Source organism: Falco punctatus (assembly GCF_963210335.1).
Source record: "Falco punctatus genome assembly, chromosome: 2".
NCBI classification, from domain to species: domain Eukaryota; kingdom Metazoa; phylum Chordata; class Aves; order Falconiformes; family Falconidae; genus Falco; species Falco punctatus.
The window spans coordinates 11,885,706-11,899,946 of record NC_137581.1 but is presented as its reverse complement, the minus strand read 5'-3'; the positions used below and the strand labels follow the sequence as shown (position 1 = coordinate 11,899,946).

Below are 14,241 nucleotides of genomic sequence, written 5' to 3'. Positions count from 1 at the left end.
AGTGACTCTGATATGGACCCAAACAAGATATTACTTGCAAATGATTATATTTTTTAAACCTTGTACGGAAAGTTAAGGTTGTAAACTAAATTCCTAAAAAGTCAAAACATGTCTTGCTTTTTTTTTTTTTTTTTTTTAATTACTGCTGTTTAAGGCTGGACTTCTATTGAGTTGTTAATTAAGATTCTGTGAATAAATTCAGATTTTGAAGTGCAGCTGTTTTCCAAAACTTTTTTGTGTTTATGGGAAAGGAAGAAAAGTACGGGCTTTATGATTGAGGCAAAAATTAGAATTTTTTTTAAGATTTGGAATAAAAGAATTTTAAAATAATTTAAAATAACAGCAATGTTTTTGTCATAAAATTTGCTTGCTTTTTCTTTTTGAGGCATTTGTTTTATTATTTAAAAAAAAAAAAGGAGCTTAAGAATAGATAGTGTAATAATGCCTTTATATACTCTGAAATAGTCCTATTCCAGGGCAGTAATTATTTCCTAGTGTACAGACCTTATTATTTGCCACAGTTTAGTGTTTGCATTAAATATATATTTTACAACTCTGCAGCAATTCTTGTTGAAAAGCATTATGGTATTTTAATTGAAAATTGGATTAAAGTAGAGCCTTTTTTTTGTTTGTGTTGTTTTTGTTAAATTTATGGTTCCTTTTACAGGCTCCTTTACAAAATTTATTCACTTATTGTGAAGTGGAAGTTGAAGATTCATGATACCATTCACATTGTAAACCTACATGGCACTCTGTGCTCTGAAGACTTTAGGTGACACATTGCATAAGTTGCAAAGTGCTATGTGGCTTAAGAATGAGTCATCTAGTTTAGCATGCAGAAGTCTTTGTCTGGACCTCTACACCCGCAGTGGTCATCCTAGCTAGACTCCTTGTAAGCAAGAGAGAGAAACAGGTGCTGGTAAGGGCACAATTTGTCTGACCTGTTTTACATATTTTCTTCTGGATGAGTTGAACTGGGCCAAAGGAGTGCTTGTTGCCTTCTGAGGGCTATTTGAAGGAGTATAGGTCAGAAATATATCTAGTATTTGGTATGATGAAACATTCTCAGGCAGAGTGAGAAGTGATGCTGAATGATGCTCGGTTGCCTGTAATTCAATCCCGCCTTTCCTTTATAACAATAATTGTAAAACTAATGAAGCCTGCTTTTATTTTTTGTTCCACTTTGTATTTTCAATCTGTATGTGTACAAATATAATGAAATGTCAATATGAAAATTCTTTGTCCAAATAACAAAAAAATATATGTATCATCTAACTCATGGAAAGTGAACTTTGTAATATGTTCATGACTTCGTAGCTCTCTGTTATTTTGGCGCATTATATTTCTATGCATGAACTAGCTTAGAGAAGGTCATTTATGGGGTGCTTTTTTTAAATGCCATACACAAATCCATGATTTTGTGTCATGCTTATTGAGTGGAGCGGTTATTTTTGCATGTACTCCTTATGCATTTTACATCTATGCAGTGGTTCATAGACTTGGAATTTCTGTAAGATCCAAAGATTCCTAAAGGGGAAGTAAAGGAGGAGGCAGTTGGAAAACCGTCCGTTTTTCCTAGTACCCAGTTAAGAGGAAATAGATAATGTTGCTTGGCATTGTTAAATGGCATAGGTCTTCCTCCCTTTTGAAACACACCATCACAGAGTTGAAAAGGTATACTGTGTTAATGGGAATACCAAAAGTAGTAGGATGCCTTGCTGTGCTTACTTGGTTTATCTGAGCTGAATAGTATGAATATTCGTCTGTACTTTTTTCACTTGATAAAATTGCAGTGTAGAAGTATTGATAAGGAGCAACACTAATTTACAGTTAGAGAAAGTCTAAGGGAGCTGTAGCACAAGTGATACCCCATTCAGTTTTTAATCTTTGTTTTCAACATCATGTTCAAGGATTCAGTAGTTTGTTCTTTCCTGTTGCATCCTGTAAACGTCTTCCTTTCTCTATTTTTTTTATTTATCTCTCTTTTTTTTAATCTCTCTTTTTTCCTTTTCCTTTTCTTTTTTTTTTTTTTTTTTTTTTTAACCTGAAACTTTTCTTTGATCTGACTTGCACTGTGACCCCCAGAACTTTGTCCTGGTACAACCAGAAGAGCTGTGTTCTAGAGTTTAGGATATGGAGGGAGGAAAAGGAATATCTTTACAATTTGATGATACCCAAGTTGAATGAACAGCTTACTGCTTACAAATGTAGTGTATCTTCTCTTATCTCTGTTTTTCTTTATCTTACTGTGGTATGTAATCCCATATTTCTCATGCTGGCTCTGGCATTCATCAGAGAAGAGCAGACTGGAATCACTAATCAGCACAAACCCCCATGTTCTGTGTTTAACTGTTTGTGTATTTTTCAGTTCAGCAAGTGATGGAATATATTGTGTTTTGACTTACACTAATTGCTTATTGATAAATCTGTTCTGTAACACAGAAAAATAAAATTTCTGTGTCTTGTTCTTCAAAGTCAAATTGTGTTTTTATTTCACATGGGCTTTTCTGGTAAGGTTATCTAGACTGTAGTTCTTCAGTAAAAAAAAATCTTTAAAAAAGTTACTGTCTGATAAACTAGTACCTTATTAGCAACAATTTTTTTGGGGTAAAACAAAGCATATGTAACTGATAATCATACAATATCAGGCTGTCCCTTTTTAATTATAAGCTTGAAAATTGCAATAGGCTACTTTTGAAGTTCTGTATATTCCACATTGTTTCAGCTTAACGCCCTACCTACTGAGACTCCGTGTTCTCAGAGGGCAGTTTTGCCAAGATACCTGAGTACAGAAGACATACGGGATGCTTTGCTTCTGCATTAAGGTTGGGCTGCCTTAATTTGCGTACTGTTTTGGCTAATTTTTGGGGCAATGTTTCAGACATACTCTAGGAAGAGGGCTTAAATGAAAAGGACATCAGAAGTATGTCTATGCTGTGCTAAAAATTGCTGTTTATTATCAAAGACACTTTTCTAGCAAATAAATATGTAGACAAATTTTCAGATTACAGCAGAATTGATGTGATGACTTCTGTTCACCCCAGTCCTGACTGGCTGAGGAAAAAGTCTGTGTACATTTACTCACCTTCCTTGATGGATGGGGCTTTATGGTTGTTCTCTACTGCTGCCAATAAGGAGTTGCAGTAAGACTAAAATTGTTCTTTTGATTTTTGTTGTTGTTGTAATCTTCAGAAGCTTTGTCCTCCAGCTGAATCTCATAAGGTGTCTGTCATGCTTATGTTGGTATACAGTATGTTCTGTAATTGCAGATAATGGCATTGCTAACCATAGGGGAAGAGTTCTGTTACCATGTCCCATAGAATGTAAAAAAAAAAGAGAAGAACAGCAGTTTGGGATATGAGGCTAGAAAAGTACATATTGCTTCTTTTTATTTCTGTGTTCTCTTAGAGCAAGTAAGTTTTAAAATTCCCTTAGGTAGTCTCCTATTTTCATCTTGGTAATTGTCCAGATTACCAAGTAGCTTTACCAGATTTCAGACCAGTTCTATAAAAGTAATGAATCTTTTTTTATTTATGAATTTATGAATGAATTTAAAGAAATTAAATTACTTCAGTTAGCATGAGTAGCATGGCTGTGTAGTTGTTTTTACAGCGCGTGGTTCCTAAAGAGAATCAGTGAAAGATGGCAAACGGATTTCTGCAGTTTGAATCAAAAAAATTGTTGGCTTTCAGGACAGAGGTATCCTCTTGTCTTCTCGCAAGTGCTAAGATACATTATAATGCATGTTATGTAATTGTAGGGTTTGAAGCAGGTCAGGGAATTGTACAAATTACCATTTTGGCTATAGCTCTTGGGCATTGTGAGACCTTTGGTATTCGGAATCAATTCTCCATGACTACCACGACCACCGATGCGATTGTTGAGTAAGACAATCTTGAATCATTATCTTGAACAGTGTGTGCATCACAGTTCTTTTAATTGGTTGTTGGTATTTTTATACTCTGTTTTATTTCCTTTGAATAAATTTCCTAAATAAAAGAAAAAATAAATTTCCTTTATTTCCTGTGGAAACAATGAAGTGATTTGTCTAAGCATAGTAAAGAGGAGTGCACACATTTATTCAGCTCTGAAATGGCTGAAAATTTGTTATGATCTGTGCAGTAGTTCTGTCTTGGTTTCCTCTGGTCTATTCTAGCTCAACAGACTCTGGCCAGATAATTAAGTCTTTCAAGGACAAGGAAAGTATACATACACGAGGGAGCTGAATTTCAAGAATCTCTTCCATTAGAATCAGTATGGATGTATTGTTTCTAAGGAAACATACAGAAAAATAATTCCTTACCAGTGAAAAGTTCCATATCAAATAAATGTTACTACTAAATATAATCCAATACCTGTTTGAAATGAGAGTTGAATTACTGTGCTGTGCCTATTTTTTGCCTTAAATTATTCCAGCTGTTTACTGTCCTTTCAGTGGCACAGGGTGCACATGCATTATCAGACCACTTGACAAGCAGTTACTTGCAGTAATGTTACATTTGTATAACGTAAAAGAGAATTTTTATATCTAGATCCACAAATACTTTTGTTTCAGTTTTGAGAGGCTAAACACCTTTTGCAGTGTTAGTCAATATTTCAGTATTTTCAATATATATTCAATATTTTCTTTTAAAAGTAACATTTCTGTTTGTTCTTTTGTTCTTTTTTTCTTAAACTGAAAATTTTGTAAGCTTGTAAATGTAAGTGATATGCCAAGATAATTAAGAGACTCTTTCCCAGTTTTGTTCTACTTAACGTACAGGTATTACGTTCAGGCACATTAGTAGCTTATAAAAATAAGGGAAAAGTAGAAGGATGTACCAAATGCCAAGGTTGTTTTGTATTGTAAAGAAGAATCCAGGACAGAAAAACTGCTAAGTGATTTCTTCTTGTAGAATCACTTGCCCCAGCTCTAATGTGTTACTTATATTTTGGCTTTATTGCCTTCACTCTGTGAAACAGTTTAATAAAAATTAATTAAAAGTATTCAAGGAATCTGTGTCTAATCAAATAAGATATTTAGCTACAAACATTGACTGATTAGTTTAAAACATAATTTCTGCTACTGGAGACTATTTGGTTCGAAGTCAGGTTTCTGAAGGAATTAGGCATATACAATTGTGCTATCAATGTACCCCCCAAAAGTAGCTTTTAAAATCATGAAATAATAGAAGGATTTAAGATTGGAAGAGACCCTTGAAAGTCATCTAGTCTAACCTTGTGCTCAAAGTTAGCCTAAACTCAACCTTTTCAACCACTTCTGAAAGGAGGCTGGTGGTCTGAATAATGATTGAATTAATACAAATCTTTCATAAACCCTAAGTATGAGAACCAGGCATTTCCACAGCTGGAAAGATGGGTAGAGTTTAATGTTGTGTATTCTGTTCAGCATTAGATGTTTAGCCTGAATGCTCAACTCTGCCTGCTGGTAAAGTATAATGCTGTTGGGAGGGCAGTAGGGACATGTGGAAGAGAAATTGTGGGAGGCAATTTCCAGGAGAAAGTTGAGTGGCAACACTAGCAGAATCTCCTTTGAGGAAAACACTGAGACAGCACATTTCATTTTGGGTTACTCAGGCATATATGGAAAACTCAGCCTGTACGGCCGTTCCTGCAAGGAACGGCTATGCATTGTTTTCAGGAGGCCTGTTGAAAGCGGCTGTAAGCGCGCTGCACCATGTTATTAGACTCAACAACAGACAGTCCTAATACTGCCTCCTATGCAAATATTTTCATGAAACAGATTAATTTCAATATCAAGTAAACCAATGAGAAACTTACAGTTGAACAAAAACATCTTAACAAGGGAAAATGTTTCATAGGGTTAAATAACTTGTTTTATCCAAAGATCAAAGCATGGTAAATTTGGCTTCTGAAGCAGGCTTATCCCTGCTGGGGGGAAGGAGCGTGGGAAAGGGGGGAGATAGGGACGTTTTTTCTCTGGGTAGGTCTTATTTATGTGATTGATTATACCGTGTTCTGAATCGTGGTATCTGAACAGATCTAGCTTGTGCCTCAATAACAGAAATACTGCGTGTAGGCCACTTACTGGAGGCTGCCATTTCTGAGAACAGAGAAGAGTGGGGTCTCTCTGCATCTTTTTGCCTTCGTAATGCTTTTGTGAGTGTGGCAGATGAGGAGCGCTAGCTAAATCTGCAGAGCTAGTCATTACCTTTTTGGTTACTCTTCCATCTCTACAATCTGTTGGCACTCCTTTTAGTAGGAGTGCATCTTAGCTGAGAGTTACTAGACCTATTTTTAATAGTTATATCCTATGGTTTTTTTAAAATATATATAACAAAATAAATACACAGAATAAAAGTCACGCTTTGTGATAGCTTAACCAGCATATGTATGTGTATATATATGTACACACTATACTGTATGGATTGTACTAGGTATTCAGATATTTGTTCTCCCATTGGCAACTTTTAGTCCTTTTGTTGTGTTTTGTTTGGTGGGTAAGTTCTCACATACTGTCTCACTCACATATCTGATGCATGTGTGCAACACTTGTGCTCATAGGAAATAAAAACAACCTTAAACTCACAACAGGAGGATGGTGTACAATGCTCTAGTTCGGTTCTCATGACCCCCAATTTACATCAAAATTAGTTGTGTTGGCTCCCTCTACCGTGAAGTAAGTTTTAAACCATGTGGTCGGTGGAGTGTAAGGGGTTGAAGAATTTCATATTTGGTTAGGTGACTTGTACCTAAAATTTAATTTACAATGTTAACGTGGTCTTTACCTAATATAACGGAGTCTACACAAGTAGCTTGTCTGTAGGCATCTGGATTTAGGTGAGAATAATTCAATCCTATTTTTTTATATTTGTATAGATTTTTTCCATGGTAAGAGGTGAACTAGTTTCTTTAATATTCTTGTTTTCCTCTGTTAACTTTATTTACCCAAGAGCCCTGAAGGAACTTAGTACTAAGATGCAAAACTGTGTGTGAACTAATACTATAAACAGCCTTTGTACCATAGGACTGACAGCCTGTCAATATAATTTTGGCATATTTAAAAAAAGGTCTAGTGGGGATGGAGACTTCGTGGGCAGTAGAATACCACACCAGTGGTAAAGAACTGTTGAAGGAGCTTGCAAAGCTGAGAAGTTTGCAAATGGCTGGCAGATGAAATTCATTTTAGATAAATTGTTAGGTAACACATAAAGGGGGAAGTAATCTGAATTGTGTTTACAATAGTGCTGGGCTTAGAAGAACCCACTAAAACTTGGGAAGGGATCTTGCAGTCATTGTCAAGATGTTTCTGAAGCCATTAGCTCAGTGTCCACTGGCAGCAAAAAGGCCAATGAAATTGTCAGAGAAGGAGACACAGGATATAACTTTGCTGCCATATAAAACTTGGCTTCCCGTGGCTTTAAGTGTCAGTGCAGTTCTGGTCTCTATTTTGACAAGAAAGTACTGGGGTAAGAGAGAGTATATCTAGAAAAGCAAGTATTCTCTGACTTCAGCCCAGATTTAGCTCCTGGAGATTCAGTGTCTTATTAATACATGCTGGTAAGTATATATTTCAAAGCCATTCCTTGGGAGAAAAAAAAAAAAGGAAAAGAAAAAAAAAAGAATCTGATAGCTACTGTATTACTTATTTTTGCACAGAACTATTTTTTCACGTTACTGTTACAGTTTCTTTGGTGATTAGCAGAAGGATCAGAAGATAATATATTATTTTCATTTACTTTCTGAAATAAAAGGGAGCAGAGAAATTATGGCTAAATTTTTTATAACATACTACTTCAGCTCTGTCACTTGGAATAGCTACACTTTGCAAATGAGAAGATTCTAGAAAAACTGATCTGTATTCAGCATAATTCATATAAGGCTGATTTTCTGTGTGTTGTGTTAGCTGAATCTCTTTTTATGCTTCAGAGAGAACTGGAGAAGGAGTTTCTATTTAGGATATAATTACTATTTGCTATTCCAAAACAGGACATTTTGAAGGGGGTTAGCTTTTCTGTGAAGCTGCCTGGGGGTTATGTACAACTGTAGTTATCCTACGAGCTGAGAATCAAAACAATTTTCTCTAATGATATCACAGTGAAAACAATCGGAAAATACAGTATGTAGTAGTTGTTTTGTTGCATATATTCAGATATATGTGTCTCTTTCTCATTCAGGCTACAAAACATGAGGGAGAGAAAATTTATGGAGCAGACTAACCACTCATGTATAAAGCCAGGTTCATGGATTCTGTCACACAGCAGTAGAGTGTAGATGAGCATTTCTTACGCTATAGGCTATAGTCTTTAGTGTATAGACTAAGACTATAATTCTGCAATAACAGCTGGTATCAAAATCATACGTAATGGCTAATATATTAACCTTTCCCCCTAATTGGTGGTATGCTTGCATAGCAGCATTTCATGCACTAAAATACCAAGGCAGTTTCTGTGTTTCTCTTCCACTAAGTGTCTTTCTCCTACCTTCAGACCACTTTTCCTTGATCCACTTAAAATCTGTAGTATTTTTATTAATAAACGTCAACCAAACTGCTTGCTGAGATACCAATAATATTTTTATCTGATACTGAAGAGTTTAGATGGTGCATGTATTGATATATATATATATATGTGTGTGTGTGTGTGTGTGTAAAAGAGGGGAAACAGTTAGATAATAGGGAGCAAAGACATCTGACACATATTTGGAGTCATGAAAATACCTAACATGTAATTTTAGTTTCATTATTGTTATCTAAAGGAATACAAATAGCTTTTTCCGTTCTTCAACAAAAAGCACTTTGTGATATCTCTCTCTCCTTTCATAAATTCATTGTCCTTAGAAATGGTGCAACATTAATGGATATTGGACAGTGGGTACTGGAAAAGATAGCTATTGTAAGTTAAAGAAAAAAATTTAAGCAGAGTAAAATACTAGCACAAATAAGTTAATATTGTTTATTAATAACTGGGGGGTTGTACCCTTTGAAAGATGTGGCCAGAGTTGGTGTGTATGTTAATCTGTAAAGTGTGATGAAGGACAAAGCATGTGCCATTATAAACGGTAATTGATGTGTGAACGGACTAGATGTTTTATGCACAGAGAAAAACATGTATCCCTGTCAGTAAAGACTTTTGATCTCAATAGAAAACAAACAAAATCAGGCAAGAAAACAAATGATTAAGTGACTACCTGAGAATTGGTCATTGAAGGCCAGAATTTGTCTGTATACCATTAGCAGAGTCTGTTTATTGAGAAATTCCTGGCTGCAGTGATGATGGTGCCAGAAGTACTTTGAGGAAAATGGGTTAAGAAGTATATGTTCTGCTGCTTAAGTCTTCACAGAGCACAGTTCAGCTGCATGCCAGTGCCTAGTGACAGAGTTTCTGCAAAGGTGGTCTATGAGGTTACAGTGAAATTGTAAAATTTACTTTAAAAAATCTGCCAATAACACAGTCTGATACCAGGAGTCTCTCCTCCTAGGCAGACAGGCTCATGAGAAAAATGTGTCCCTCGGTGGTGGTGATTCCTTGGTTGAACCAGGAATCATTGAAAATCCTGATACTGTGCTTGTTGTGTATAAACTTCAAATAACTCTGAAATTAGAGGACCCTGAAGAGACTTTACAGAAGCTCGTGGCTGACGGTATAACCAAAGAAGGACAGTGCATATTTTCAAGAGTTGGATAATGTACATGAGGTGTCAATAATTCCTTCAAGAATCACTTAACTCTTCTTTGAGTGCGAAAGAGTAACTCCTGCACGAAGATATTTAATATTAGGAAAGTATTATCTGTGTTTGATGCAATTCACTGGACTACAGAAAACGAAAAGGTAGGGAAGATCTACTGTTACTGTTCTTTTCTGCATGAAAACACCTGCTCTTTTAAAAAAAGCTGTTATACTGTTGTTGTCCTCTCCTTGCAACTCACTTGTGCTGTGATCTCCAGTGTTGCCCAGGCTATTAAATATTTCATCTGGCTACTAGCATGTATTGAGAGGGTTTGGAAGAGACTGTGCTTGTATGTCCTTTCAAGGTCTCTTATTACCAATTTCTATTTTTTCTTTTGCCTTTCTTTTTGTGGTCAGAAGGTTAATTTGTTTGAAATTCCTGCACCACACAACAGTTTAAAATCCTTTTTCATTTCTTGCGTGTGCATGAAACCATGGAAAATTTGGAGTTTCACATAAGTGGTTACCTAATTACAGTTTCCTAATATATAAAACTACAATGCTTTCTAAAAAAATTCCACCGTATATAGTGTTAAAATAAAAAAGTGTGGGAAAAAGTAATTTTGAAGGAGACTGTTTTAATATTTATAGGTGTTTTACTTGCAGAAATATTGGGACTGAATCATTGGTAATAAGTACATGTTTTGAGAACATGGGAATTTATAGAAACAAACATAATTTTCAACTTCTGTATCTAAGTAATTCTTTCATATTTAGTAGCTGTAAGTTCATAAAGCTAAACTTAACTCTTTTTGCTTTTCTCCATTTTGGTAGAAGTCCTTCTGTGTTGATTTACTTTTATATTGGGGTATTTTTGCACAGAGGGTACTATTTAAATTTTGGAGCAAAGGAATTGTTTTGATTGGAGTGATAATCTCTTGTTTGTAGACTAATGTGAACTTTTTGAGGTTGATGATTTCATTATGTGGTTAGTTATTTCTTGAACTCTAAGGTTGCACCAGAATCTTGGGACTTGTTTACAGTGAAAAAACAATGAATTACTTAAAATGTAAATTAGTTTGACCTTGAATTGATATAGAACATACAGTGAAGTGGTTTACTACAGGTTATAATGTAGAACTGCGTTTCTTATGACATAATAGCTTTTTTTAAATAATGAAACTGGGTAATTGAGTATATAATTGTAGTTCCCTTAATTTTATAATTCCATAGCCTTCTCAGATGATTACACTTTGGTCTTGATCACAACCGTTTTAGTCAGTGTAGAGCTGTAATGGAGGAAGCTATAATGCAAAAGAGCAAGATTTTGGAAAAATGCTGGTGATTTTTTTGCTTTCTAATAGTGGGTACTGGTATTGACTGCAGCACTGCTACAAAGCAGGTGATTTATTTGCCTGACCTCTGACTCAGTGAGAAGAGAGATGATGGTAAAGATTAAAACAGGCTGTTGGGGCTTTGGGAATTTCTGGAGCTCAGGTAGGGAAGGAATGTTTTATGATGAAAGGTTATGCACAGAGAAGTGGGGGCAGATGGTTGAATGGCAGGAAAAAGATGGTACCTTCATTCTTTCCTAGAGACTTGTTGCCTCCAGGAGTGGGGAAGTGTTGATGGTGCTGGGAATATTTCTTTCTGGTCCCAAGGAACTCTTTTCCCTTGTAATCTACTGCTGTTCACACAGGGAGAGACCAAAGCAGTTCAATGTAACTGTTAGTGTTGTATATGCTAATCTGTTCAATGCATGAACTGATTATCTTAGATGTATTAAGCTTCTTTATTTACAAGTTCAAATCTTGGTTGTTCTGAGCAAAAAATATTTTTTTTTTTTTTGCTTCTACATTCCAAAATTTAGTTGCATTTTTTGCTATGTTTATGTAGAAATTGAGACAAATTGCATAAGTCTACTTCAATATTGTGCTTATGCTTTTGGGGACAAACAAATTTGGACTTTACATTTTGCAATTGGTTGCCTCATTTAAAAGTGTAGGCTTCAGGGTCTGAGCTTTCCTTGAGTTGAAAACATTCTGCAGTAGTGTAAATGATGGTTAAACCTCTGTGATGAGCAGTTGCTCTTTTAAAATAACTAGATTTACAGGTACAGGCAGGAGCTTCTTACCCTTTGAAGAAACAGCAGAGGATTCAAAACTAAGCAATCGTTTTCCTTGTAATAGGCATTTGAACTGATTTTTCAACTGCTCGTGTTGGGAATATGATTAGATTTTGTGTACTAGAATTCCTTTCCGAAGTGTGTAATGCAGAGATTCGTATAAGGAACCTTTTTTTTTTTTTTTTTTTTTTTTTTTTTTTTTTTTTTTTCTCCCAGCTTTCTACGATTTTGCACATTTCTTTCAGGCCTTATGCTATCAGAGCCATTCCAGGTTGATCATAGGATATGTACGTATAGTGGTTTTCAGCTTCTGTTTAGAAATGTCAAGTGGTATAGCAGTGTTGGACTAAAACCACTCCATATACTTACAGTTAAAAGAAAATGCACTAGGACCAGGGCACAAGTCTTGACTCGTTTATGGTCCTCAACAGTACTGTGTGCATCCCTGGCTTTTTAGTGCTGGGCTTCATTCTCTCCTAAAGTTTGTCTGTAAGTGGCTTGCTTCTACTACAAGAGAGGACACATGAAAGTATGGTTTAAAAATGATAAAAAGATCAATTATTTGACAAAAAAGTCTATTTCAGTATCAAATACAGAGTTCTCTTAAAGATGATGCCTTCACAATACAGAGGTGAAGACAGCAAAATCATTCAAAACCGGGCTCATTGCACGCTGCTGGCAGTGGCAGAGTTGCTGCAGCATCTGAATTAAGTCTTGTTTGCTTACCCTGTGTTTATACTGAAATGCTATATAATGGAATAGCAGTCATGTCTTACGGATTGAGTTGCAGCTATCTTTCAGTTTCCATTTCTTTCCAGTGAACTTCATGTATGAGAAAGATGAAAACTATAATGTAGTTATAAGATTTTTCTGTTCCGTAAATGTGGATGCTTATCAGTAGATAGTAAAATAGCATAAATGAAAGTTTTACTTAGTAGTTTAGCGAAAATAATCTTCCTAGTTATTGGTGCAATCCCAAGCCTGTGAACTGAACAAAGGGTTTGGAACTGAGTCTTCATGTGTGGTTTTTATAGATCCTGAGGCATAAGGTGGGTGAATAAATCTGGGAGCTGTAGCAGTTCCCACGGGAGGAATGGAAAAAGATGAATCCTTATTTTAGAGAGGAGAAAGATATTAATTGTTATGAAGGGACAAAAGTCTTAGTGTGTCTGAGGTGGTATGTTAGAAAGAAAAATATGTAACAGCTACTGTAAGTACAGGTGTGGAATCAGACTAGTACCAATGGCAAAATGCTGTTGATCTGAATTAAATTATCTGAAGTTTATTCTGAAACTTGCTATTTTAGCTTTGTGAAACCAACATATATTGTATTAAGACTGAAGTTCTGTAATCAGTAATATCTTCTTTATTGTGATACAATAGCAGAGCACGTGATGATACATACAGTTGCCTCAAGTCTCCATTAGAAATTATTCCTAAATTTCATTCTTTTTTACACTCAAAATTTTGCTTTGGACTAAGAACACATTGTACACAGGTGCAAGGATTTATTAATTGTCTAATATTTTAAGAATATAATTAAAATACAATGCATTTGTTATTAGTCGTTATAATGATATTAATGCTCATAGTCCAAATGAATTATTACAGAAAAGTTATATACAATGTGAAGTTGCTATACACAATGTAGGGTTACTCAGTAGGTACACGAGTTGCTAGATTGTTAACATACCTTGCAGTTACAGATCTAAGCTGGAACAAGTTAGGCAAAAAAAAAAAAAGTTGACTGCTTGATGGCTGGAGAATTGCTCTCACAGTTAAAACAAGCTAAAGTCAGCTCAGGCTAATATAGGTCCAGACAAGTCCAGTCACCCTGTGCTGTTAGGTGTGCACAAAGCCTGTGGAGTTTTTCTGGTTGTAGCAAAATTGTATTTAATGGCTTACATGTTTAATTAAATTGTATTGTAAAATATAGTTATGGATGCTAACCAATTGCATGCAAAACTGTTGGAAAAAGGTTGCTTTAAATGTATCAGAGATTTTAAAGGCTGAATATTTCTGTTTATCCACAACACAATTCTGTACCATCTTTCTGTAGCAACAGAATCTTTGCTTAGATGAGAAACCTTCACTTCATCATTTCCTGACTTGTAAAATGTTCTCCCATGTTCTCATACTACAATATTCAGTTGGGATATGACATATTCATGGAAGAACTGAACATTACATTCTACTGTTGGAAACCAGATGTTGGTTTTGAGGCTTCATGAATGTTAAATCTCATTCAGTTTTTTTTTATGTGGAAAAACAGTTATTTCTGTTTTCCCTGTTCTACATCAATAGCATCTTTCACTTGTAAAGTAGCAAAGCTAGTTTGTTGGGGTTTTTGTTAGAGGTGGTTTATGGGCTTTTTTTTTGGTGTTGGGTTGAGTTTTTTTTTGTGTAGAGGAGATGTAAAACATGGTACTTACACTGTCTTCATTGTGCCTTGTCTGCTTTGTAGGGGATGGCCACTGAGCTGGTGGT

General features: G+C 35.4%; 1 protein-coding gene across 8 annotated transcripts in view; it reads left to right on the top strand.

Annotated features, from left to right (window-relative positions):
- Positions 1–14,241, top strand: part of SLC36A4 (solute carrier family 36 member 4) — a 112,737-nt gene that overhangs the window by 63,408 nt on the left and 35,088 nt on the right. The window contains exon 11 of one of the 8 annotated variants that reach the window (XM_080375614.1): positions 668–6,600. The exons of the other annotated variants lie outside the window; for them this stretch is intronic. Within the exon in view, the coding sequence (XP_080231740.1) occupies positions 668–699 (32 nt within the window). The 3' untranslated portion in view covers positions 700–6,600. Of the gene's footprint in view, positions 1–667; positions 6,601–14,241 lie in introns of those variants that run through there. 8 annotated transcript variants of the gene reach the window in all.